At 59.0% G+C, this 26,724-nt stretch overlaps 1 protein-coding gene across 2 annotated transcripts in view; it reads right to left on the bottom strand.

Moving 5' to 3' along the window:
- The window catches only part of LOC111157611 (cadherin EGF LAG seven-pass G-type receptor 1), a 134,048-nt gene that overhangs the window by 43,549 nt on the left and 63,775 nt on the right, over positions 1-26,724 (bottom strand). For both annotated transcript variants that reach the window (XM_022519170.1, XM_022519171.1), the window contains exons 3-5: positions 18,402-18,624; positions 13,866-13,981; positions 13,388-13,476 (exon numbers count right to left, since the gene is read on the bottom strand). In XM_022519170.1, the coding sequence (XP_022374878.1) occupies positions 13,388-13,476; positions 13,866-13,981; positions 18,402-18,624 (428 nt within the window). The remainder of the gene's footprint in view (positions 1-13,387; positions 13,477-13,865; positions 13,982-18,401; positions 18,625-26,724) is intronic.

Genomic DNA, 26,724 nt, shown 5'->3' with positions numbered 1-26,724 from the left:
CTCTCTCTCTCTGCCTGCCTCTCTGCCTGCTTGTGATCTCTGTCTGTCAAATAAATAAATAAAATCTTTTTAAAAAATTAAAAAAATAAAAGGGACGGAGCAGTGATGGTGGCTACAGCACAATGAGATTCCAAAACAGGACACTAAGTGACAGCCACTGGACACAAAGGGTCCCGTGTCACAGGACTCAACTTATATTAAATGTCCAGGACACAGAGATCAATAGACAGGAAGCAGCCTGGAGGTTTTGGGGGCTGGGGGAGATGCAGAGGCAGTGCTAGGGGTACAGAGTCTCCTCTTAGGGTACTGGGAAGATCTCTGACTTAGACGGAGGTGGCGGTGGCACCATGTTCGCGAACGCGCCGAGCGGCACTGAGACGCTCACTTTACAACGGTTCCTCTCACGTGATGTGAACTGCGGTTGTCTGGATGGTCAACTGCCCTCCTCGACCCCGGTGGCCGCGATCGACCCGGGCACCCACTAGGAAGCTCCTTCCCATTGTGATCTGGAAAGTGGGGATAAAATGTGCCTCGCGGCCTGCGTGTCGAGACCGTCACCCACAATACAGTGCAGGGGAAGAGCGGCGGCTCTCGGCCAGGGCGGGCTGGGTGCAGGCAGCCCGGGTCAGGCTGAGAAGCGGGACGAACACACGGGCAGGAGCACTGGACTGGGGCTTGGGTCATCTGCTCTGGCCGACGGAAGACAAAGCACGTCTACCCGGCGGGGCCAGTGTGTGGAAGGAACTCCCCGCGGGGCAGAAATCGGAGCGTTATGGCAGCCCCGCTGGCTTCCGTGTGTCCAGCTCTCGTGTTTGAAGAAGAGAGAACGGTTTAAGCTGCTCATTCAGAGCGTGGACGTGGGGATTTGGCACAGGCGAATGAGAGAGCTCACGGGGGCTCTGCTGGCACGGGTACAGAGGAACGAGATAAAGAACAAGACGAAAACAAACGGTCTCTAATATTCTTAAGAATTGCGAACCTTTGCCATGCATTTGCACACAAGAAAAAGACACGGGAAGTGAGGGGTCCTGTGGCAACAATTCTCACGTTAGAAAGGGGCTGGACACAGGCAGGGCAAAGGCTGGCATCCCTGCCTCTCTCTTCCCGGGGCTCAGCTTGCCCGGTGGGGCGGCCAGCCAGACCTCAGGGGGCCCCACACCTGCAGCAGCCTGGTCTGGACACCCAGGGTCCAAGCAAAGCAGGCACCCAGAGGCATGAGCCAGCCAGGAGGGCCCGCCAAGGGTGCACAGGGGGCCCTGAGCAGAGCCGGCCACTGGGCAGGTGGAATTGAGGCCAGCAAGGACAGACCCCACCGCGCTCACCCCTGCCACCAATTGAGAAAAACCAAGAGGGCTGTCATGTGCTTTGGGTAGGCACCCGAAAGCAAAAAGCTTTGCGACTCCGCGCAGATCGAGGTTCTTGATTCTCAGTAAGGCAATCAGAAGTCATCACTTAGGGTCTGTCCCTTTCTTTTTCTCCTTCAATTTTTTTTCTTCTCTACATGCCGACCCTCCCCGTGAGCCTCCATTCAGATGCTCTCAAGCAGCTGGTGGAGATTTTCTTGCCTGCACAAAAGCGCTGGGTCCTTAGGAAGTGCTCACATTTCTACAGCCTTTTACCCCGTTGCAAACAATTCCTCATCAGGGAGGCTCGTGGGGTTCGGTTTCAAGTGCTGGACGCGGGGGGAAGGCAGCATGGGGGCGCCTCGAAACCCGACACCAGGAGCGGCAAGTCTTGGGAAGTAAATGGATTCGTGCTCTGGGTCAGAAACGATCAACCAGAATTCACGTCAAAGAATTCACACTTGGGTGGACTTTGGGAATGTCACAAGGAGTCAAAATGCAGCCTTGAACATGTACCAAGCTGTCACTTCTCACAGGCAGGGAGGCTCAGATCGGACGTGAGGGTCTGCTGAACACAGCCCGCGGGTGACAGCCTCTACCCCGGGAAACGTGGGCCAGATTGCCCCCACAACCAACCCCGGTCCCGGCTCGCAGGCAAACAGCCCTTCCTGGGAAGCAGGCACGGCATTTCTTCAAAGCGAATGGGAAGACGGGCTCATGAGGAGAGAAACCCTCAGAAGCACACATAATTCCAGGATCACACCAGATTCCTAAGGGGGTCCCTGACGGGATGCTGAGGGACTCAAACACGGGACCGAGGTGCTGACTCCCGGGAGGCCCAACGTGGGGCCAGACGGAGTACCCACGCTTGTAGGCAGGCAGCAGACCACGGTCTAGTTGGAAACCGCTGTCTCTGAGCCTCAGTTTCCCCACCTGTACCACATGGGTGTGGCCTCCCTGTTGCCCTCCCGGCAGGATCCCTGCCCCAGGCAAGCCGGCACACAGGTGCTCCTGACTCCGGGGCAGCGAGGTGCTGGCGGGGATGCACCCCGGCACCAAGAAAGGGCCAGAGAAGGGATGGAGGAAAGACAGATTAAGGAACCTGGGGGATTTAACCTCAAGCCCCAACCACTTGCCATCACCGCACCCTTTGATTCTTCTTAAAGCTCGTAAGCTACTTGATGTCTCCTTTACTTTTTTTTTTTTTTTTTAGATTTTATTTATTTACTTGAGAGAGAGAGAGAGTGCGCGTGCACGCACAAGCCGCGGGAGGAGCAGAGGGAGAGGGAGAAGCAGCCTCCCTGCTGAGCACGGAGCCTGACAGGGGACTCAACCCCCGGACCCTAGATCATGGCCTAAGCTGAAGGCGGACGCTGAAAGAGCAAAGAACCCCCAGGAGCCCAGGCTACTTGACTTTCCTCGCCCTGATTGCTTGCTCCCCCGCCCCCCAAGCAAGTCCCTGCGGCAGGAACCCCACCTGCCCGCTCGTGCCAGATCCCCAGACCAGGCTTGGCCACGTCAGACCCACGCACGGGCGCCATGAACGTCCGGCCCACCTGCATCGGATCTGCCCGCGAGCTACACGGACGACACGGGCTTCCCCAGGGCGTCTTTGGAATTCGGCACACGATTCTGTGTCTCCACGAGGACAAAACAGCCTGCTCCCCGAGAACGGGGCTGCCCCGCCCTCCGAGCGGAGCTGGTGCACACGGCCCAGGCCAGGAGATGGGTCTTGAGCTACAGCTCACTGCCGTGTTCCTCCTCCCCGCGTTTGCAGTGAGGGGCTAGGGTAAAAACTCAGTGGCCAGCAGAAGCTCCCCAAAATTAAGGTATGAAAGTAGTAGTCCTCAAGCTTAACGTTAAGGGTTAAAAAAAAAAAAGAAAAAAAAAGCCCAGCCCTCTCTTGATTTCTTGATTGGTTTCTTGTACGGACGTTAGAAACCTCTGTCCTGAGGACACAGCTTCCCCCTTAGGCGGCCGGACTGGGCCCTCAGGCAAGGCCACTGACTGGCCACCAGGTGGGGCAGACAGTTCTGCATTCGGAGACAAGGCCAGGTTCCTGCGCCAGCTGCGGCTGGGGAGTGGGCAGGGGCTCCCCCGAGAGAGTGGCAGGGGGCGGGGTCCCTACCACTGGGAGCCTGGGCAGCCTCTTCCGGGGACTGGAAAAGTTCACAGCCACCAGCTCTAGTGTCCTTCGGGAAGAGGACGGAGAAGGGGTTGTGAGCCCCTTTGCAGAGCGCCTGAAGCTGGTCTCATGCCAACGGGACGCCCAGCCGTGAGAGTGAAGGCTGGCAGGGGACACGGGACAGACGTGTCCACAGCCTCCGATGAGCATCACCTCTCAGAGGCCAAGAGTTCACATCCTCACCCCACATAGGAAAGTCACCTGACTTCCTTACCCGTCAGACTCATCTGTAAAAGGGGTAAAAATAGCACCTTCCTTGTAGGACTAAATGCATATGGTATGCGAGGTCTGGCTACGCACTGGGCGCGGGGGTGGGGAGGGTGGGGTGGGTGGGGGGGTGCTCGCCCAAAGTTTCCTGCTGCGTGTGTTTGCTAAAAAGATGGGATGAAAAGCGCCCTCCCCAAAAAGTACAAACAGTAGTTCTCTTTGTATTGTTGTCCTAATATTCTCCTATAGTTAAAAAAGTTTTTCTTTATGTCTTTGGAAAAAAAAGGAGCAATTTGCAGCCTGCACCTAACCATGCCTTCGGGGAAGCCCCTGGTTCTTCTCCGGAGCGGCCCCAGAAAATGCTGGACGGGGCCAAGATGCTCCGTGTTTGGGGGCATTAAAAAGAGAAGATTTTCAACAAGGGTTAGAACCAAGGGCTCACGCCAGAGTTTCTTTAAAAAAAATTTAAAAATCACACCAGCGCCTTATTCCTCAGGCAAGGTGTCCAAGTCTACTTCTTGAACAACAACTGCCACAGATTAAAAGGGAGCCCTGTGCTGCTCTGTGGACATAGACGACGAGGGCACCGCTGGGGCTGCGGTCTGGAAGGCCTGTGTGCTGGCCCGGGGTCCTGAGTGTCTCCTCCAGGCCCCAGTGATCTCTGAGGGGGTGACTTCTGCTCTGGACAAGATCCACAGGGCACGATGCCAGCCCCTCACTGCCCCAGACAAAAGCTCCCCAGTGTGTGCGGGGGGCCAGGAGCCTCCACCGCTGTCCCTGCCAGCAGAGGTCCGGTCCCCGCTCTGCGGCCAGCTTGGCCAGCAGGCTCCCTGGGGTTTTCTGGGAACCAGGGAGTTTATGCAGATTTGCTCCGAGGGGGGGTCAAGCGAAGGGCTCAAGGTAGGGGATCCTAAAGTTTAAACCACACCTTTTTGGAAAGTTGGGGTAATGATCCTTCTCTGGGGGGCTTTACTCGACCAAACTGCGGGGACCTCCAGGCCCTGGATGAGCAGTTCACAGCCCTCCACGGTGGGGTCTAGAGGCCTGATGGCCGGCTACTTCCCTCTGGACGACAGGTGGGGCAGGGAGCGCAGTGAGCAGAAGCCTGCAGGGTCCCACGCAAGGGTCCCTGGCGCCCGGGAGGGGCTCCTGGGGTCACCGAGGTGGGCTCAGCCCTCAACCCACTCCCCCCAGGACACCTTTGCAGAAAGCCGCCTCAGACGACGGGAGAAAGGCTTATAGGAGACTCATACTTACACACTCACACGTACTCACGCACGTGTGACTACACACGACCATTAGCACACACATGCACGTGCTCACACGCACGCACACACTCCTGCAAACCCTCGCCTGCTCCTGCTGGGACCCTAACAGGCCCCTCTCAGTCCCCAGTCTGGACAGCAGCACAGAGACAACCTCCAGGCCCCTGGCCCCCCTGGGCCACGCACAAACCCCCAGGCTCTGGGAATCCGTGCTAGCCCTTGGATCCACGAAGCCACCCGTGGGCACTGGACGTGCTTGGCCCACCTGTGGCCCCCACAGCCTAGCTCGGGGCCTCCATTTCCTCCTCCAAGGAGGGATGTGAGGACCCTGGTCAGTAATGTCCTCGTCCCGGGGGTGGGGCAGAGGCAAGGAAAGGCAGCGAGCCTGGGGCAGGGAGGGAAAGCTGGGAGGGGCAGGAGCCTGAGGCGGGTGGCAGGTGCAGAACGGTGACCCTTGCCAGACCGGGAGCCCAGGCCCAAGGCGGATGTTCCAGGCCAGGCCGTGGGACACAAAGGCCCCAGGGCGGGGCTACATGAGTCCCGGGCAGGAGTTACGCTTCCAATCAGGTGACCTTCCAGCATCTGATGAGGCCCGCGTGCTGGACAGGAAGCGTGTGAGTCCCAGCCCCTGGGCCCCCTGCAGGCTGGGCCCTCCCCTCCCTTGGGGACCGCCAGCCTGGACCCCCACAGAGGCGGCTCGCCAGGCTTTCCTCTCTGCCTGCTGGGGCCCCAGGGGGGTACCGAACCTTCCAGGCCCAGACAAAGGATAAAGCGGTGGCAGACATGGCCCCCCAATTCTGTACCGAGAGCACTGATGCTCGGTATTTATCGACTACCCGCCCGTGCGGATGCAACAGAGGCCATTCTGGGCCCGGGGAACCCCAGATCTGTCCATCACGTGGTAGACTGCTGGCCCCAAAAAAGCCATGATGCTTCTGCCACAGAACCCCAAGGAATAATAACTATCTGGCGTTTTAAGACACCTCACCTCGGGGCGGTCTGTGACCTAGCAGAAGGTTTCTCATACAAGCTGTTGATGGATTTGGGGTTTGGGGGGGAGGGGGCACCCTTCAGAGACAATAGGCACACGCCAGCACCCATTTATCTACCTTTCAAAGCTCCTTTAATTGCGCCTTTTATTTTGAGATCATTTTAGATGCGCGTGCCGTTGTAAAAAATAACAGAGGTCCCACACGCTGGTCCCCAGTTTCCCCCGATAGCGAACATCGTCAAGCGGCAGGAGCCTGCCTAGTGCAGGTGCTCACCAGGCAGGACAGAGGACGGTCTGTCGCCCCCGGGACCCCACCTCCTGTTCTTCCACAGCCACGCCTACTTCCCTCCTGCCCTCACCTCGACCCCGGAAAGCCACTAATCTCCTCTCCAATTCTGTCCTTTCGACACCTCAGGAATGTTTTATAAATGGACTCATGCGGTATGTAAGCTGGCGAGGCCGGCGTTCATCACTCAGCACAGGACTCTGCTGTGAGTACCCTGGGTCAGGGCCCCACGTAACGTGGGAGGGGCGCACCACTGGCCGTTTCACCATTCACCCACCGAGGCCACTGGGATGTTTCCAGTCTGGGGCTGCCGTGAACGCCCGTGTGCGGGCCTCTGGGGGGACATGAGCAACTCAGAGTCACGGGGGACACCAGCCTCTGGGTTTCTTCTTCTGTGAGGTCTTCATCTGGGTTTCCTATTGGGGTACTACAAAAGGCCCAGTGACCTGGGAAGCAACCCCTCCTATTTTTCTGGGAGAGACCATATAGAATTGGTGTCATTCTTTAAACATTTGGTAGAATTCTGCAGTGAAACCATCTGGGCCTGCAGAGTTTGGGGGGAGTTTTTAAATTACAAGTACTATTTCCTTAATAGCAATGTGGTCATTGAATTAGACCATTTCATCTGGGCCTTAAATGCACGTAGATAGGGTTGCATGTGAAATTCCTCCACTACCCGTCGGGATCCACAGGGTCTGTACTGATGTCCTGTTTTATTCCTCACAGAGGGAACTGTGTTGTCTTTCTTTTCTCGTCAGTCATTCTAGAAGCTTACCAGTGTTATTGATCTTTCCAAAGCTCTCTGTTTCATCAATTTTCTGTATTGTTTTTCTGTTTTTGACTCCTCTGGTTTCTCCTCTTCTCTTTATTATTTCCTTCATTCTGCTTGCCTACTTTGAGTGTACTTTGCTCTTATTTTCAGAGGTTCTTAAGGTAGAAGCTTATTACCGATTTGAGAGTTTCCTTTTCTTCCTTATAGTAGTTTTAGGCTATGACTTTTCCTCGAGACACTGTTCTAGCTGCAACCCCATGTATCTTGGTATTTTGCATTTCATCGCCTCTAAGTTTATAACAAATCTTAAGCAAACTCTATTCCTTCTTTCCTTCCTCTCTTTTCTGAATAATCTATTACATCAGCCAAATCTCTATTAGGGCCCCTTGTTCCTGGCACCTGCTGAAGTCAGCGGTAGAGAGGCCCAAGGAGTGAGCAGCTTGTTAGTCAGTGGCCCAGTGGGCCAACACATTGTTTAAATAACAGTGGACTGAGAAAATAAATAACCATATCAAGGATAATGGGAACAGGTCTCTCACTGAGAGAAAAGAGTTACAAACATGAAAGAGGAAAAACTAGGGCACCTGTGTGGCTCAGTCGTTAAGCGTCTGCCTTTGGCTCAGGTCATGATCCTGGGGTCCTGGATGGAGCCCTGCATCAGGCTCCTTGCTTGGCAGGTAGCCTGCTACTCCCTTTTCTACTCCCCCTGCCTGTGTTTCCTCTCTCGCTGTGTCTCTCTCTGTCAAATAAATAAAATCTTAAAAAAAAAAAAAAAAAAAGGAGGAAAAACTAGATTAACTCTGTCGTGTTGGGATGGAGTTCAAGGATTTCAAGAAGTAGGAATGAAATAAATCAGAACTTTGGTGTGTGCACACCTACACACAGCTACACGTCCCAGCTCCACCCGGTGACAGAGATGGTGAGTGAGACACCCCAGCAGCGATAAGAACACCCACACCCCGACCTTGGTTTCCGAATGCCATTCTTGCAGAGGATCCAGAGCCCTGTGAGTAAATGGCTGACTCCAGGGTTGGGGCAGAGAAAGTACAAAATAAGCCTGGAATGTCTTTTTCCACCAAAAAGCAAAGGAGCACTCATAAAAACCATGGAGCTGCCAAAAGCCCGGAGCTACGCACGGACGGCGCTTACACCTGCATCCCTATCGCCACGTCTGAGACGTGGGCCAAACAGGAAACAATCGCACGTCGGGTTAATGAAAGGAGTGGATTGTTGTCCATCGAATAAAACAGGAGTTTGCGAAACCACAATAATACAAATACACAGAAGGAAGAGAGAACTCCTCGGTACAGCGGAAAGCCAACCAATACACGCGGAGAGCTTGACGGAATTAGCCACAGCCGACACCCGGCACAGGGACACCGGACACAGGTGTGACCACCGAGGGGGCTCGGGCCAGCAGGTGCAACGTGAGAGGACAGGCTTGCATGTGCTGGGGGAGGGCGGACAGAGAATGATAAAGCGAAAGTGGAAAAATGTCAACAACGGGGCACCTGGGCCGAGGGAACATGAGTTCTTGTTTTAACTTTGCAACTTTTCTGAAAGTCTGCAGTTTGAAATTAAAACGTGTACGGTCCAGGGTGACCGGGTGGCTGGGTCGGCTAAGAGTCCGACTCGTGATTTTGGCTCAGGTCATGATCTCAGGGTCAGGCTCCGCACTCAGCAAGGAGTCTGCTTGGGTCTCTCTCCCTCTGCCCCGTCTGCTCCCCTCTGCTCAGGTTCTCTCCTGGGTGCAGTCTCTCTCTCTCAAACAAATAAATAAATCTTAAAAAAAAAAAAAAAAAGCGTCCCATCCACAGCCTGGTCTTCAGTGTCCTTGTTAAACCCACGAGCCATGCTCCTAGAGATCTTCCACATCAGCCCACGAGCCACGTTCCTAGAGATCTTCCACATCAGCACACAGAGCTCGGCCACATCCCTTCTCACGGCTGCGCGACACTGCTCTGCTTGCACGACCCTTTCTACTGAACAAGTCCTCCGTTTCCGGAGGCAGGGCTCTACGAGGGAACGACACCTCGCCGCCTATAAAACATGACCCTTACGAACGCTGCCATGTGCACGGTGTTGGAAAGAAGTACACACCTCGCCCTCTGAAGCCCTTGAGTGTTTTGGAACATTCAGTCAAGCAGAGACAGACCCACGCCCGCCCCAACCCCAGAGCGTGGCGTGTGGGGCCATCCCTCCGCACCGCACCGCGCATCGCTCACGTCCCTTGGGACACCTGGAGTTCTAAGGTAAGGCTCAGACCCAAGAGGTGAGGAGAGACTTGAAGAAATGCCCGGGAAAGCAGTTCCCAACGACCCCTGCTCTGGTTGGCCCCTTTCCCCAAGGTCACGGAAATCTCAGGCATTTGGATGTTCTGCCCCATGCGAAGCCAAGGACGCTAATGCGGAGGGAGAGTTTCCATTCAGCCAGAGCGCTCTACGGAACTATTTTCCAGTGCTTTCCAAAAGGTAGCCCCCATGGCCCTGGGCCAGAGCAGGCCAAGCCCACCGGGGCTCGTGCCGCCGGCCCGGTCACAAGGGGCTCCACCGCCTCGTCCGGGAACACGGCCACACAACGCAGCAGTGTCCCCTGCTGAGGCCTCGGGGACACGTGACAGGGACGAGATAATTCTGGTTGTCACGACGGAGGGGTGCTGCTGGCGCTAATGGACAGAAGCCAGGGACACAGCTCAGCACCCTGCAGGCCCCTGGAACGAAGACTGAGCCACCACCGACAGGTGTCAACAGTGCCGAGGCAGAGACACCTACTGCACCTCTCCTAAGTCCTTTCTTCCCCCAACATCAAAATCCCCAGGCCGTCCGGCCCTGCTCACACCCCACCCCCAGCACCCACTCTCTCTCCGAGCCCAAGCCCTGCACAGTCCTTGTCTGCCCAGCGGCCAGAAGGTCACCCTGCAGACTGCTAGTGGGCATGGCTGGCTTGGGCAGACACTCCCCGGTGCCATGGCCAAGGCAGACGAGCCATCCTTGTTTCCCCAGGATCTCACGGAACATTCCCTTGATGCCGTCTATGCCCCCAGCCCTGGGGCTGAGAGACGCTGGAGCAGAGCGAGGGGCCTCCCCAGGAACCTGGCAGGTGCCCCATATGAGAGTAGCCCCAGGGACACAGAAGGCTCCCAGGGAGGGTGTGACCCCCTTTCGCAGAGTGTCTCCAGGAAGAACAAAGAGACGAGACGCCCACGTGAGAGCTGTTTCCTTAAGGAGCGTGATTCTCCCTGCCCCGCGCCCAAGCCCGAGTTCCCGGTGGCGGGGGGAGGCACAGCCTTCCCCATCGGGCACGCTCGCTCTTCTGCACGTTGGTGGTGCACGTTTATCCTGCAAAATAGCCTCAGAAGAAACGCACGTCTGCCCGTCAGGTCGCCAGTCCTTAGTCCTCCCGAGCCGCCCCAGACCAGGTGCTGCAGGGGCTCCACCAGGCCTGGCAAAGACCAACATGTTTGTGCAAAGCAGCTGCTTCAGAGACACCTTCCCAGGGAAGAGCCCAGCGCTCGTGCATCTTCCCTTCACGGAGGGCAAATGACCCTAACAGACGTTCTCGTCTACGATGTCATCAAGCAGAGAAAAAGTGAACAGACTTTGGCCCGTTCCCTGCGTGGGAGGCCAACTCACATGGACCCCACCTCACTGCGTCTGGCTTCCGGCTGGCTTTGGCCCATGGGAGCCCAACAGGGGATCAGAGGGAAGGCAGGGCGAGCCTTCAGAAGGGCCTCTGGGGAGGTCACTGTCCCACTTAAGTGGCTTCTCTCCGTGACTCTGTCCTTGTGGGCTCTGCCCTCCGCCTGTCCCTCCAGCCTGGCTGCTGCCCCCATCCAGGATCACACACCAGTCCTCATGGACGCCCCCCACCCTGCCCCTTGCTGGCTCTTCAAGGGCTCCCCGTTTCCTGTGAGGACCCTGCCTGATAAGACAAGCTGGCCAGACTCGGGGCGGGGGGTCCACGGAGCTGCCGTGGGTCCCACACAGGACGCAAGACATGCACGGCAGACCACACCTCGGAGGTCAAGGAGGTCAAGGAGGGCATGTGAGCCAGAGCCGGGCAGCGGGAGAGCAGGGCGGGTGCAGGAGGGTGCCTCGGACTCTCCACCATTCCTCCCTCTCGGGCTGCCCGAACTACTCGGACATGCTGTCTTACGCACAACGCAGGGGAGGGGCCCAGAGCTGAGGTACTTGGGGGGGCCCAGGCAGGTGGGGCTGCACCAAGGGCCACAGTCAGCACAGACCACGGAACCGGGGTCCAGAGGGCAGAGCCACCAGCCCTTAGGGACCATTTCCTGAGTCACGTTCACCCCTTATCCCGGGGCTGCAGACCCCGCCGAAGAACGTGGCCGCATCTGGGCACGTTAAGAGCCCCGGGCGCGTTGGGGCACCTGGGGGATTCTATGGGTGAAGCCTATGCCTTTGGCTCAGGTCATGATCCCAGGGTCCTGGGATCGAGCTCCACATCGGGCTCTCTGCTCAGCGGGGAGTCTGCTTCCTCCTCTCTCTCTGTCTGTCTCTCTGCCTACTTGTGATCTCTGTCAAATAAATAAATAAAGTCTTCAAAAAAAAAAAAAACAGCCCCAGGCGCGGAGTCCTGTGGAAACAACACACCCCCTCCCCCGCCCCCATGAGACAGCTGTGTGACCCGCAAACCCCACCACGGAAGCCTGACGACAACCACTCGGTTCCTCGCGTGGAATCACCTCGGGCAATGGAGGAAGCAGCTGAGCCCCAGGAAAGGCGCGGCCTAGTCCCGGGCCGAGGGCCTGGCTCAGCGCTGCCGGCCCTGGGAACGGAAGCCGCAGGCTAAGAGGACGCACCCCGGCGCGGCTCCCGGCGGGAGGCTCCCTCCTCTGGGACATTCCGGGGGCGCGCTGAGGGGGGACATTACCCGTGGGCAGGCCCCTGGCGGGTGCTCCCAGTACACAGGTGACGGCCAAGGGTGACGCATTGGGACCCAAGCAGAGGTGACCCCACTAGGGTCCCGACCCTGCCCAGCGGAGACGCGTGGCTGCTGGGTCATCCACGGTGATTCCAGAACATGCTACGTGCCGGCATCCCGACGGGGACGCCAAGGCCGACACGGCGCCAGAGCCCAACACCGTCAGCTGGGCCGGGGAGGCGGATTCCCACGTAAGCAGACCGAAGTCACAGCTGGACCTTCTCTGCTTCCGACAGGACCTGGGCTCCAGACGGGCCCCTCGGCCTGAGCAGGCGGACTGGCACCCCGGCTGGCGTGCAGCCACTGAGAAGCACACGGCTCCAGAGAGCGTGGGCCCCCGGCGTCCAGCCCCATGAACACCACAGGGGTGAGGCCCAGAGGCAGACGGGACTGGCTCAGAGGCCCACAGGGGCCAGACCATGGGGCGGGACGTGCTTGGTGGCAGCACCTCTTGGCCCTGGGGAGGTGGGAAATGAGAGATACCCCAGTGCTGACCTTCCCCTCCCTGTACTCAAGGGCACGGGCGACACTCCAGCAAAAACCTGGATACATACAGGCCAGAAAAACCACTAACTCCAAGTCCCCATCCTAGGGCTATTGGGGGGGGGGGCTGTGTCAGCCTCACAGGAGCTCTGCCACCAATCTATCCTCATCGTTTCTGCTGGATACAGGAAAGTGGCCCAGATTCCACGGACAGAGAACCCACAGAGAACCCAGGCTCTCTCCACCCATCTGTCCTGCCGACTGGGGCAGACTCAGGCAGACAGAAGAGCCCGGAGCTCAGAGGGACTCGGCCACACACTACAGAGACACAGCCCTGTCCTCGGGGGGCCGCTGACCCTCCAGGACACAGGGGCACCATCTCCTCACCTGTGCCCAAAAGAAGGCTGCTGTCCCTCACCTTCCCATGGGGGAGCCGCCCCGGAGTTCCCCGGGAAAGAGAAAAGTGGTTTGCCAAATCCATAGCGAGGGAAAATGGAGCATTCTGATGAAAACACTTAACGTGTCTCCTACAAGCCCGTGCACGGTCAAATAAAACGAAACCCAAACGGCCTACAGCTTCACAGCATTTCCTCCAAGACCCTTCAGACTCTGCCTCGGGTCACGTCCAGGTGGGAGCGGATAACTCGGGCTTTGGGTTCACGTGTGAACCGGCCAGGAATCGAGGCCACCAGTAATGCTCGAGCCCAGGCAGCCACAACGTGTGATCCCCTTCCGTGCCTTCCTCTGCCGCGGGGTGACCCCTGGGGGTCCCGAGTCTCCCCACCCCAGCACACACACCCTCAACAAATGCTCATTGCCTCAATCACTTTTCCAGTCAGTATAGACGTTTTTAAATTGCAGAGCACAAGTGACTTAGGACACGGGAAGCGTGGGGGAGGGGCGCGTCCTACCTTGTTGTAATACTGCACCTGGACCGAGTGCCAGCGCCCGTCGCTCACGCCCCCGGGGACCTGGGGTGTCACCGTGGTCGTAGTCTCACCTGCGGGGGGGGGGGGGGGGGGAGAGGTCGGAGAGAACACACATTAGCGGGCCACGAATAAGACAGTCCAGAAAAACGCTCTGTGCCGACAGTGAGGATAACGCGGTTAACAGGTTCTCAAATACTGCTGACGGAGAGACGTACAGTGACTCCCCGCCTGGAAATCTGAGCTAGGTCTTCCGTATTTTCGGTGTCATGGAGCACACCACAATGAACGCCACTGTGTGCTCTGGATTCCTCCCCCTCCCCCCCAGCACAGATTCCTACTGGAAACAGGGGAGCGGCGGGTGAGCACACGGAAAGGCGCTGCCCAGGCTGGGGTGGTTCCCACCGACAAGGTGCCCGCGCAGGGCTCAGGGAGCTGCTCCTTCTGGGGAGGGGGGGCCCACCTGCTGAGAAGGTGAGCTGCACCTGCTCACCCACGATCTCCAGGGCGATGAAGTCGTGCTTCTCGTTGAAGCGCCCGTTGTAGAGCAGCAGGGCGTCCCTCTCCCGGGTGGCAAACCTGCGGGGCCAAGCAGGAGCACGTCACAGAACGAATGAGCCCCGCGCAGAAGGTGTGCAGGCAGTGGAAGCCAGAGGCGTCCACGACACGGCACGGCCAGTCCGCCACGGCTGAGCACGGGACCACACTCAGGGAAGACTCTGATGCCCGGGCGCTCATCTTTCTCATCAGCGGTTGACAGCCCATAAAACCTGCTTAGCGATGTTCTTTTCTGGAAGCAGCGAACCAGACTGCACAGAGGAATCTGATTTCCACGGGCTGTAGAATATGAAAAGATGACATCCGAACGGTGTCCTAAAAGCCACTGAACCAGTCAGAGATGTCTGAACAGGAGCACGTGGTGGGCATCTTCAGCTCCTGGAAACGGACCCCCACGCGGGCTCACCAGGACACAGGTACGCAGTCCCCTCCCATGCAGGGAAGCTGTGTTGATGACTACCTCAGGGCCTCTGTCCCTTGTCTCCACCACCGGACTCCACCTACACCAGGTCTTTTCCTCCCAAACATTACAGTTCTCCCTGCCCCAGGACCTTTGCACCTGCTGCTCCCTCTGCCAAATCTTCCCCCACTCTGCAGATCTCTCCAGAGACACTCTATTATGTGCTTTATTCCGTAACTCATTTTACCCACACTGTGCCCCCAGCCCCGTCGAATCTATCACATCATGCAGTCGATTTCAGAACTTATCCTGCTTGTTTATTTGTGTTTAAGAACCTATGATCCGGGGGTGCCTGGGTGGCTCAGTGGGTTAAAGCCTCTGCCTTCAGCTCAGGTCATGATCTCAGGGTCCTGGGATCGAGCCCCGCCTCGGGCTCTCTGCTCAGCAAGGAGCCTGCTTCCTCCTCTCTCTGTCTGTCTTTCTGCCTACTTGTGATCTCTGTCTGTCAAATAAATAAATAAAATCTTTTAAAAAAAAGAACCTATGATCCTTAAGGGCGAGGGAATGACTCATTCAGTGCTGCATCCTGGAGCCCAAGATGAGGTCCACAGAAGAGCTTCATAACGATGGGCTGAACAGGTGAATGCATGGAAAGCGTGACTGAGAAAGCAGTTCGTGAAAACAAACAGACCTGTCAGACCTCACGCTTCTGAAGAGCTAAGAGCCACTTATTGCAACAAGAGCTACACCCTCAGAGGTCCTACTCCCAACCCCACGGTCCCAGGAAGGGCAACCCCTCAGACCCAGCGATCCCTGCCTCACAGCCATGCCTCTAGACACCCGCTTACAGAGACCCTAGAAGGTGTCTTATATGAACTTGGGACTGGGTCCCGAGTGGGCTGGATCGGGGGGCTGGGGGGGCAGAACTACTCCCTTTGGGTCGAGGCTGGTTTCTCTGTTTCTGCAGGAGCGTCTGTCCGAACCAGCCTCAGACATGGGCCTCCAGCCTTCCCTGAGTTCCCTAAAACGAACAGTTTTAGGGCGGCTCCTCTGCTCAAGTTTTGGGAGGACTTTCCACAGTTTCTGGAAGTCGTTCCTTCAAAATCTACTCAAGGAGGCACCGGGGCCCCGATGTCCTGGCCACGGCCACCGCTAGGGAAGCGGCGCATGGGCTGCTGGCAGGGGTGATCACCTGAAAACACTGAATCTGACAAGCAAGTGGGCATCCCGTTATGCTCCCCGCACGTTTAGTCAAATGCTTTACTTTCTAGTCTCTGAGTCTGGAGCCTCAGACTTCCTGTCGGTCTCTGCCTCCCGCAACGGGACTTCCGGTCACCTCTTAGGTCAGTCCCCAACAGGGGCCCCACCAGCCGCCCACGGTCACTACCGAGCGTGTGACGCGGACTGCCAGCCACGCCCGGGGGGGAGGGTTGCCACGACCCTACAGATGTTCACATCACGTGCCCCCAAACCAACGCCCGTCACATGCCAGGGACACGTCCACCTGAAGACACAAACGCCTCTGGTTTGGAGGGCGGACGCCCACGGGAGCGCGATGTTTTAAACGTCAAGCCACGTGGGGCACAGAGCAGCCGAAGCCATCCCACGGCAGAGCCCTCATTTTGGAGGCCGTGCCCGTGGGGTGGCCCTTCTGGGGCAGGTCTTGTGGGCAGAGAGCCAGGACGCTGGGCCGGGCAGGCGTGGCCCAGCTGAGCCGTCCACGCCAAAGGCGGACGCCACGTGCTCCTGCTGCAGCCTGGGGAACAGGTGGGCCGGGCCAAGCCCCGAAAGCCAGGCACGTCCTCTGCACCCCCAAGCCCTCACAGCACGGCCCAGACAGGGACCCCACCCCATTGGCTGTTCTAACAGAATGTGGCAGAGCCATGGACTGTGGGTCGAAATAAAACAGCAACAACCTCAAAACTGCGGGCCCCCAGGGGACCCCAGTCTCAGAATGGCTGCTACAGTCACAGGAACCTGCCGTGCAGGCCTGGAGGGCCGAGGGGATTCCCGTGTCCTGTCTCCCCGCTCAGGCCCCAGGAGGGGACGGCACCCTCAGGTCAGACGCCAGGCCTCGAGCTCCTACTTGGGCTCCGTGGGTCACAGCGCTCTGATTATTTGATTAAAGCTGGCATCTTGAGGTCACTGGCCAGGAAGAAGTGGCCGGGCACCTGCTGACCTCTGGGCACCTGGGATGTCAGGATATAGGACGAAAAGCCCCTATAGCTTCAGCCCAATGGCGGACAGGTGCGGACAGAGCACCAGGGTCGATGGCAGCCTGACCCCACAGGCAAGGACACCAGAGGGGAGGGGAACACACGAGCGGGCAGTGACCACCTGCCCAGCCAGAGCTGGAACACACGTACTGTCCAGCCTGGGGAGGGGTCCTCCCGGAGGAAGCAGCGGGGGTGGGTGGGCCAGCAGGAGGTAGGAATGCTTGGATGAGGCCATGAGCGAGGGAGGGCAGCCCCATCACAGGGCACAAGGTGCCGGCCTTGCGGGGACTAGGGTCTGTCCACAGAGGACTTGCATCCCGTTAGGAAGGATGGGCTTTACCCCGGCAGTGAGCAGGCCTGGCAGGACTCAGGCTGACTCAAGCCAAGCAGATGAGCCCGGCGCTGTCACACCAGGTCACCATGGAGAGAGGACAGGACCAAGGTGCTGGGGACTGTGAAGGGAGAAATGTCCAGACAGGGGACAGGATCTGACTGAGAGTGAGAGCTTCAGGGAGAGGCCGAGGTGGGCCCTGTGCCTCAAGCAGCTCTGAAGAGAAAGGTTCCTTTCGGGTCTGGAGGGGAGCTTGGGGACGCCTACGCGGAGAGCTCAGCGGGCCTGAACCCCGTCTCCAACGGCCCAGCCCTGCAGAGCGGGCTTCACCTGGGATCGCCACGTAATGGGGGCCTTTCCCCAGCTCTGACACCCAGGGTCCCGCCCCCTAGATTTTAAGATCCCTAGGGACATCTCTAAAATCCTTTCTGACTTACCTAATGTCACCCAGAGCGTCTCGTGCATGACAGGTGGTCAGTAAGCGCCAGAGCAAACAGCGCACGAGGGACCCAACCACGCTCAACGCTGGGAAGGCACCATGTGGCCCTCGTGCTGGCACACGCTGGCTCCCACCTCCTGCCCTGTCCCCAGCGTCCTGCCCTGTCTTGCCCTGTCCCCAGTGCGCTCACTGCACTTCCCAGGGACAGCTCTTCCCTTGATGCAGCCAGCCCAAGCCACATCCCAGCCACTCACCGAGGAGACCAGATCTCGCTCCCGACTATTCTGGGCTGCACCCCTCACCCGTTCAGGGGCAGGACCCCCAGAGAGGAGCCTGTCCTCAAAGGGCAGCTCGCAGGGGAGCCGCTTCGGGGGTGCCCGCTCGAAAGACATGGGACGCTACATTCCCACTAGGAGACCACGTAAGGGTCCCCGGAGACCACGTAAGGGTCCCCGAACAATGGCACTAAAGACAAGACAAAAAATACACCCACTTCCCTGTTAAACCTGATAGAATCTTTAAAGTAGAAAAGATAGATTTTTTTTTTTCAAATTAAGTTACACCTCAACTCTCTTGGAGAAACATCAGCAGACAGAGCGAGCAGAGCCCATGATAAGCCCACACCGTGATCCCAGGTGGGGAGCGGGGCTGCCAGGCCGCTGGGCCCCGGAACGCGAGGCAGGAAGCCAAGCCGAGTCCGCCGTCTGGCGCCAAGCGCCCTCCACCTCCGGCCACCGGGCGTCAGAGCCACCCAGGTGTCGGCGAGTGGGCAGGACCCGAAATGTAAGGGCTGGCTTCCTGCCGTGTGACCTGGGCCGTCGTAAGGGACCCATGCCGGGCTCAGCCCTCCATGGCCGCCGTCCTGAAAGTCTTCATTTTTGCCCCAGGGTCCCCCATTCCCGATGTGCAGGCACCCCCCGCCCCGATCAGCCAGCCGGTCCTACAGCCAGGCCTGACCAGCGGACACAGCCCCGCAGGCACCCGGACGGATGCGCCGCAGGGACCCACGACGCTCCGGCGACAGGAGCTCGGCAGGGGCGCGGGGCCGCACTCACGTGAGGGAGACGGTGAAGTGGAAACGCTGCCTCAGGCCTCGGAAGGTGACAAAGGACCGGGGCGGGAAGGTCCTGGTGGTCACCTCGCAGTAGGGCCTCTCGAACGCGCCGGGAGGACACACGCAGTGGAAGCCGCCGACGAGCAAGTTGACGCAGGTGCCCCCGTTCCTGCACACCCCGTGGGCGCAGCGGCCCGAGCGCGCATTCACCTCGCAGTGCTCTCCTGCAGGATGAGACAGAGGCGGGAGACGTCACCCCGAGCCCCGGGCCCCGAGCCGCCAGGGACGCCGCCTGAAGGAGCCGCGAGGCCGGGCCGGGGGCCGAGGTGCAGTGTAGACGCTGTGGGACCCGGCTTTCCCAGAACCAGACGGGCCGCACGCCTGGGGCTTCCTCCGCAGGGGGCCCCATCCCTGTCCCAGCCCTGCGGGGTCCCCACCCTCTGAGGGGCAGAGTCAAATGCAGCCGTGAGGACCCTCTCTTAGGAGAGAATTAGCTGGAAGTGATGAGACGGACAGGGGTCCTCATGTCCCCTCCGGCGCCATGCTGGGGCAGTGGCCGCGCAGTCAGAGCAGAGGGAGACTGGGGAGTCGAGGGAGCGCCCTGCACCCAGGCCACCCCCACGGGAGGCCTCCAGCCAAGCGCCGTGTCGGGCTCCCAGCTCGGCGGGGAGTCAGCTTCTCCCTCTCTCTCTGTGAGTTCGCTCAATTGCTCAAATAAATAAAATCCTTTAAAAATAAAGAAATAAAATAAAAAATAAAATGAAAGTATGGTATTCACATCTAAGAAAAAATCACTATACAAAAACACGGCACGGAGAGTGACAGTTATCAGTGGTCTCCTGCACGCCCCCCGAGGAATGAGTCGGGGACGTTGGACGCCCGGCTGGCGCTGGCCGGCCTCTGCCCCCTCTGCTCAGGGCTCTTCCTGGAGACCCTCCCGTCAGCGCCCGGGCTTCTGCCGCTGCTCGTGGCTGCACGGTATCCCACGGACAACCCACCGGCGCTACTGTCGCTGTGTGTATAAGCTATTTATAGCCTCTGCTGCTACTTCCTCTTTTTTAAAGGACTTTATGTATTTATTTGAAAGGGGGAGAGTGAGCAGAAGAGCAGGGAGAGGGGGAAGCAGGCTCGCTGCTGAGCAGGGAGCCCGAGGCGGGACTCGATCCCAGGACCCCAGGAGCATAAGCTGAGCCGAAGGCAGACGTGTCGGTCCGAAGGCGGACCCACTGGGTGCTTCTAAAGCTTCTTCTATTGCCAATTTCTTCTGGCCCCTCCGTGCTGGCCTGGCCTTCGTGCCCCCGAGGAAGGCCCTCACTGCACTGAGGCAGAGGGGACACAGTCTAGACTCGGATAATTATGACAAGCGTTTCCCCGCTGCCCTCCCAGCAGGAGGCAGAACGTAGCAGCCCCCAGCAGCAGCAGGTGCGAGCGCCCTGTGAGAGTTTCCATCTGTGGCCAACGACAGAGGCGCCCTCTGTGCGTTTAGTTCTGGGGAGGCCAGCGTCCGTTTGTGTCTTACTGGCGACGTTGATCAGCTAGAGGTTCACCTTTGTTTATGTATTTGGGGCCACACAGAAATGTTCCATCTGCGGACAGTCATGGTTATCGATGGGGGCCAGCAGGATGGGGTGCGGGTCACAGACCTCCCGAGTCCCCTTGCTGCCCACCGACGGCAGCCTTCACGCGGCAGGGGCTGTCACCGGGGCCCCCAGCCTCGTCTCAGCAGTCCAGGCCAACTAACAGAACACCGCAGGCCTGGTGGCTTTGAACAACACTCATTCCTCACAGATCTGGGGATTGGACGTCCATGATCAGGGTGTCGCGGGCTGAGTGCCCCCGGGTGTCCAGGAGCTCGCGGCGCTCACGCGGCCGTCACCTGCGGGTGCGTGCCCAGCGAGCTCGCTGGCGTCTCTGCGTGTGAAGCCACCAATCCCACCGCAGCCCCAGTGAGCCGGGTGCCGACGCCTCCCAGCTGGGACCCTGCACCCAGGTCGTCCCTGCACAACCCCTCGGCCGAGAAGCCGCCCTTGCTGGGGCCGGTCCCACCCCATGAGCGGCCCGCGAGGAGTCGGCCCAGGGCTGGCCATCACGGAGCGGGGACACAGGACAGCCCTGCGCCCCCCACGCCCGCCGCCACACACGGCTCCTCAGAAGGCAGCCCGCCCCGGAGCCCAGGAGCATTTCTCAGGCGGGAGACGCAGACACACGGGTTTCAGACAGCACGGTCACTGACAGCCTAAGGAGAGGCTTTGGGTCGCCCGACGGATTGCTCCCAGGAGCTTATTTTGGGGGCACAGGCAAAACGGACTTGTGATGAACATCGGAAACAAACGGTGCTCCTGGAAACGTGTGTCGTCCCTCTCCTTGCCCGACGGACCCCCATGTTCATCGCTGGTGCAACAGTCCCAGAAAACACAACTCGCTCAGCGAAGCTGACTCCAGTCTGAGCCCCGTCAAAAACAGGGGAGGGGGCTGCACGCTGCTGACCACTCGCCGAATCCCATGCCCATGCAGGCCCAGCAGGCCAGTGAACGCCCCCGCGCCGGGGCTGAGCCCACCCCTCCAGCACCGTTGGGCGAAGCAAGGAGGCTGAGCCCGGAGCCCCAGCAGCCCACGCACCTGTTCCTCACAGGCACAGGCCGGGCTGCCCCTCAGGCAAGTGCTCACAGAAAGGCCTGGTTCGCACCCTGCTCCTAAGTGAAAGGAAAAGGACAGAAGCCCACCGACCCACCAGACCCCCTCGCAGCTCCCCCCTCGAAGGCACTGCTGTCCCCAGCCGGCTCCCGTTACCAGGGTGCTCTGCCCGCCACAGCGCTGGGCCCCGCCTGGAGCCACACAGACTTGTGCTCGCACACACACAGACACAGGTGTGCACGCACACCCCTACACACACATGTACCCTCACACATACTCATAACTTCACACACACAGGCACTCTCGCACACACACTAACACAGCTGCACACACACACCCTTACAACGCACTCATAACGTCCCACGAGTGCACCCTCACACGTGCCAGCACACACGTGTGCCCTCACACACGTGCACACTCATGGTCACATGAGTCGTCACACATCACGATGCTCACGCCCCGTCGCACACCTGCTCATACACTCACACACCCTCCCCCACACACTCGCGAAGCAGTGCTCCACGCCTCCCCTGGGTGGACGGCCTGCGGCCTTCTTAAATTCTCTGCGCCCATTTTCAGCCCTTGGCTTGCGGTGTTTGTCCTTCGTACACTTCACGTTCTCTAATCTCTGCTGGAGAAATGTGTTTGACATCGGGGAGTGTTTGCTTTCCAAGTTCCAGGTGGGCATGTCGGTGGCCAAGCACAGTGTATCCTGGACCAGAGCCACCGTGCGGGGACAGGGCGGGGTGTGCTCCCCAAACCATGACGGCAAACAAAGGGAGGCCCGACAGGGCCCTTCCCCCAGGGCTCCGCCCCGAGCTGTTCCAGAATCCGCCCCCCCCCCCCGGGGCTGGGCCAGGCACTCCCACGTCTACCTGCTGAGTGTGAAGCCCGCACCCCCACCGCCCTCCCGAGCTCGGCGTGGCCGTGGACCACGAGGTCTGCCCTCAGCAGCCCCTCGCCCGAGGGCCCCGCCCCTCACCCGGCCTCCGATGTCCTCCGCGGCCCGGGGACAGGAGGCCCCGCACACCGGCCAGAGAGCTCAGCCGCTCTGGCGGATCCGACCTCGACCCTGCTGCTCGGCATTCCTGCTGCCAGAGCAGTTTTCTGCGGCCGCAAACGTCCTTCCTCAGGGAGAGCAGGAAGGATAGTCACGCAGGGACCCGCGGTGCAGACCATCCCGCTGTCCACAGAAAGGTGGGGACGGTACCACGGGGCTCTCCCTGTCCTGCTCCTTGCAGATCATGTGATGTTAAATAAGCTGTAAATAAAACCAGGCCCCCGTGGGGCTGTTCGTGTTGATTTAACCATAACGCTTTGGGTTGCTGTTTTTTTCATTTCCAATTCTGTTCATCTTCTAGGGCTGCTGGAACAAATCACAACAAACTTGGTGGCTTAAAACCACAGAATCCGTAATCTCTCACAGTTCTGGAGGCCAGGAGTTCAGAATTAAAGGGTGGGCAAGGCTGGTTTCCTCTGAGGCTCCAGGGGACGGTCCCAATCCTTCTAGCACCTTCTGCCTCCCATGGCTCCCGCGGCTCCCAGGCTTGTGGCCACGTCCTCCACTGTCTGCCTCCATCTTCACCTGCACACCTGCCCCGTGTCCCAAATCCACCCCCCACAAGGACACCCAGTCACCGGATTTAGGGCAGACCCCAAATCCAGGAGGCTCTCCTCCTGAGAGGCTCAACTTAATACGACTTGAAAGATCCTATCTGGAAAGGAGGGCAATCCTGAGGCACTGGATACAAATTGGGGGGGGGGGGGGCACTACTTAACCTACTACAGCAGTCCTCCATGTTCGTCCTAAAGTTATGATCGCAGTAAATTTTGGCCTCAGCGTGTGGTGCTGAGGGAAGCAGCATCTGACTCCAGGGCCGCACCCCAGAGACCTCGCATCTCCGCCCTCAGGAGCGCTCTTCCCTAGCCTGGTCCGGAGGCCAGCGAGGGGGACAGCACCCGGGCTGCTGCGGCCAGCATCCCACCCCCACGGCCAGGCCTCAGGCGCTCTCCTCTGGGCCCAGCCCCCAACCAACCCAACCACGGCCCCAGAAAGCCCAGACCTCAAACCCCATCCCCCGGGGTCCACCATCTGTCTGGGGGTGGGGGCAAGCCCAGAGCCAGCCACCCCCTGTGTTCCCCCGTCCTCCCCATCAGTGCCACCCAGCCACCTCCTGGGGTCCTGTGTCATGCACCTGCATGGCCGCCCGCACCCCCAGCTATACAGCTCCCCTCATCTGCACAATCACAACCTTGCCACAGACGCCCTGACCCCAGGCCAGACACCTGCTGACTTACAAACCTGCTTGTGCCTCACATAACACCAGACAGAGCTTTCCAGAAGGCTGGTCTTGCTGGGTACTGGCTCCATGAAGACACCCCTCGGCCCTGGGGCCTGGCCCTTAGCCACACTCCCGGCCCCGTGCACTCCACACCTGCCCACTGCACGCCCCACACTCCAGCCACATAGTCTCCCTCCTCACTGGGCAGTCGGGGATGCAACGGGTTAATGCAGGGGCCCCAACATTCTGGGTGGGTGTTCATCACGAACAAAGATAACCCAATGGTGACCGTCTCTCGGGGCCGGGCCTCTCTCCCAGCCTATGTGGGTGGCTTCCCTGGGCCTGGATGCAACCCTGTCTTGGGCATCCTCCCCTTAGCAAACCTCCCCCGCTCGCCTGACCAGGACCAGGGTCCCACGACAGATGCTGAAGGGCCCAGAAGCCTCCCTCTAGAGAGCGTGTTCCGGTTCCGGGCTGACACTGGCCACCTCCCCAAGCTCCAGGGCAGGGGCAGGGGCTGCTGGACCCAAGCCTAAGAATGTCCGGCGCATAGAAGGGGCCAGACAGAGGGGGTGCCCGACGATACCCAGCACGTGGCAGGTACACGGCAGATGCTCCTGAAATGAAGTCACGAAATGCCAGGATTTCCCCGGGTCCGAGCCAGTGATTAATGCTTGCACGAAACTGTGAAACCTACATAATTCACGTATTTGATTCAAGTGGTGTTGGGAAAACGGTGACGTAACACACAAAGAATTACTTTTATAGTTAAACACGCCTTTCTGGAAGAGGCCAGTGAGAGATCTGAGTGGGGTCTCCAACGACCTGGGTGAGCCTGGAAAGCTTCCCCTGTCGGGGGTCTGGGACCTCCACTCCGTGACCCCAGGTCTCCTGAGGGTGCTTCCCACAGCAGCCACTGTGGCTCGTGGACGCTACATGATCGTCCGTCCATGAGCGCTTCCTCTGTGATATCTGTCCCATGCAGTGGGGTGCTGACCAGCCCTAGGAGCCAGGCCTCGGGGGGGGGGCCCCAATGTGTAGCACTCTCCCACTTCCACGGCATGCACACTCCCCTCATGGCCCATTTCAAGCTTCCAACTTGACACCCCGAGCACGGAACTCAGAAGAGAGGCGATAGGATCGTTTTTAATGCTAAAAATCATCTCACTTTAGGGAACGAACTTGGATCGAACTTAGTGAGCCCCATATCTTTCAGTTTTGATATAGTTCTCATAAGAAACAACTATTAGGATGAAATCCAAGTATTCCCAGACATACTTTGTATCCAGAGTGAACGTCCTCTTCCCTTTTCTGGGAATTCTCACTTAAACGAAGTGTGGGCTTCTCACATCCCAACATCCTGCTTGGAGTCAAACACTTGCTCTGGGCCATTCCACTCTGAGACAATGCTCCCCGCTCCTACTACGTGCCCCGTCCCCCGAGACGACTGCCAGCCCCGCCTCCACGCCTGGGATCAGGTTCACCTGCGCAAGCAGACACCCATGTTCAATAATGCATAGTAACGCACCACACCACGAGCCCCCTGCAGGGAAGGGACCCAGGCGCGGCTTCCTGCTCATGCCACAAAGGCAGAACCCCAAGCAGAAATTTTGGAGAGTCCCCCCAACCACCTGAAACCATTCTTGACCATGAGAAAAAGCTAGCAGGAGCCGAGGCTCCTCCCCCCCATGGCCTCATGCACACGCCTGCGACGGGATGCCTGTCCCACACCAGGCTTGGGGCTGGGAGTGAGGGGACACTGCGTGCCTACCCAGGACCCCAGCCCTCGGTGTCAGAGCCATAGACCCTCCAGCTGAGGGGGCTGAATCCCCTGGAAAAACCCCAGCCCAAAAGGGCTGGAGGCCAGGGCGTACCTGCAACATGACCACTAGAAACACGGGGTTATGGGGGGGGGGTGCTGACCAGCCCCGCACTTGCTTCCCTACTGCTCTGAACCCCACAGCACCAGGTAAGGGGGCTGTCTATGTGGCCATCTTGCAGACGGGAAAACTGAGGCCTGGCACAAGGTATTAAACATACCATTTTTTGTACGTAACAAAAACGCAAGGAAGAAATGTGCCTGGGTGTGGGAGCCTTTCGAGCGGGACCTGCCCAGCTGTTGGTAGGTCGTGGCGTGAGGGGCCGGGCGACCACTCAGCCCCAGAAAGGGCAGGAGGACCCAGATCCCGGCCATCAGGACACCATGCTGAGGCAGGAGGTTGTGAGCGAGGAAGGGGAGGCTGAGCCCCTTGGTCTCACCATAGAGAGAACCGGCGGGTGAGCAAGACCGAGGAAGCAGATGGCGTAAGAGTGAGGCGTGTGTGCAAGTGTGCACGTACGGTGTGTGTGTGCATGTGGTGTGAGTGTGGTATATGTGTGTGTATGTGTTGTGTGAGTGTGTGGGGTGTGTGTGATGTAGGGGACGTGGGTGTGATGTGTAGGTTGTGTGTGGTGTGTGATATGTGCGTGTGTGTTGTGTATATGTGTGTGTACGTGTATGCGTGTGTGCCATGTGTGGGCTGTGGAGGGTGTGCATGCGCACGGGTGTGATGGTCACGGCAGGACGGGAGCGGGGGGGCGGGTCTGGAAGCAAGAAGATGCTGATGGGAATTCAGACCAGCATCTGCCAACAGCCAGCTACGGAACTTGCCCTGCGGCTGCTCAGGGCTGGAGACAGTTGACAGAGTCCCGGCCAGCCGGAAGGGGGGCACAGCCAGACTCGGAGACGCTCGGGACTGGAGGAGGGCTGGGGACGGGCCCCACGAGGGGGAGGGTGCGCACAAATTTGAGGACTTAAGTTGTTTGATAAACAGAACGACAATTCCCTTCTAGTCTGAAGATCTAGCTAAGGGCTTCGAACTAGAAAAACGATAGTTTCCAAAGGCAGCAAGGGGAGGGCGCGCCGGGGGAGGCACGCTCCAGGCACCCTGAGGCCTGACGCTCGGGCAGGGCTGCAGATTGGTAAGTCCTGTGGAGGACAGAGCGGCAGGAGAGGGTGCGGGGCCCAGCAGCTCCGACATGAAATGGCTTTGGAGACAGGTCCTCGCACACAAGGACGCAGAACCTGACGGCAACCCCAGCCCTCCAACCTGTCCTCACAGCGGAAGTTGGGTCACGAAAGGGTCTTGCCCCTGAACAAAACGGACACGACCTGACGTGTGGTTCGTGTCAGAAGCCTCAATCCCAGGAAAAGCACAGAGAGCAAGGGATAGGCGACGCATCAGGGTCTCTGAACAAAGGGGAGGGGACATTGGAAATGCTTAAACCCCAGGAAAACTGGCCCATCCCTCCTTCCGCCCACCCAGGGCCTCAGCAACCGCCCGCCCCAGCATAGGTGCCAGGGACAGACCTGTCTTGTCCCCAGCAGGCCCCCGACCAGTGCCTCAGTTTCCCCAGCTGTAAATCCCT

The sequence above is a fragment of the Enhydra lutris genome, unplaced genomic scaffold, assembly GCF_002288905.1.
Source record: "Enhydra lutris kenyoni isolate GAN:26980312 unplaced genomic scaffold, ASM228890v2 scaffoldscaffold55, whole genome shotgun sequence".
In the NCBI taxonomy this organism is placed as follows: Eukaryota; Metazoa; Chordata; class Mammalia; order Carnivora; family Mustelidae; genus Enhydra; species Enhydra lutris.
This window is presented reverse-complemented; position numbering and strand designations above follow the sequence as displayed.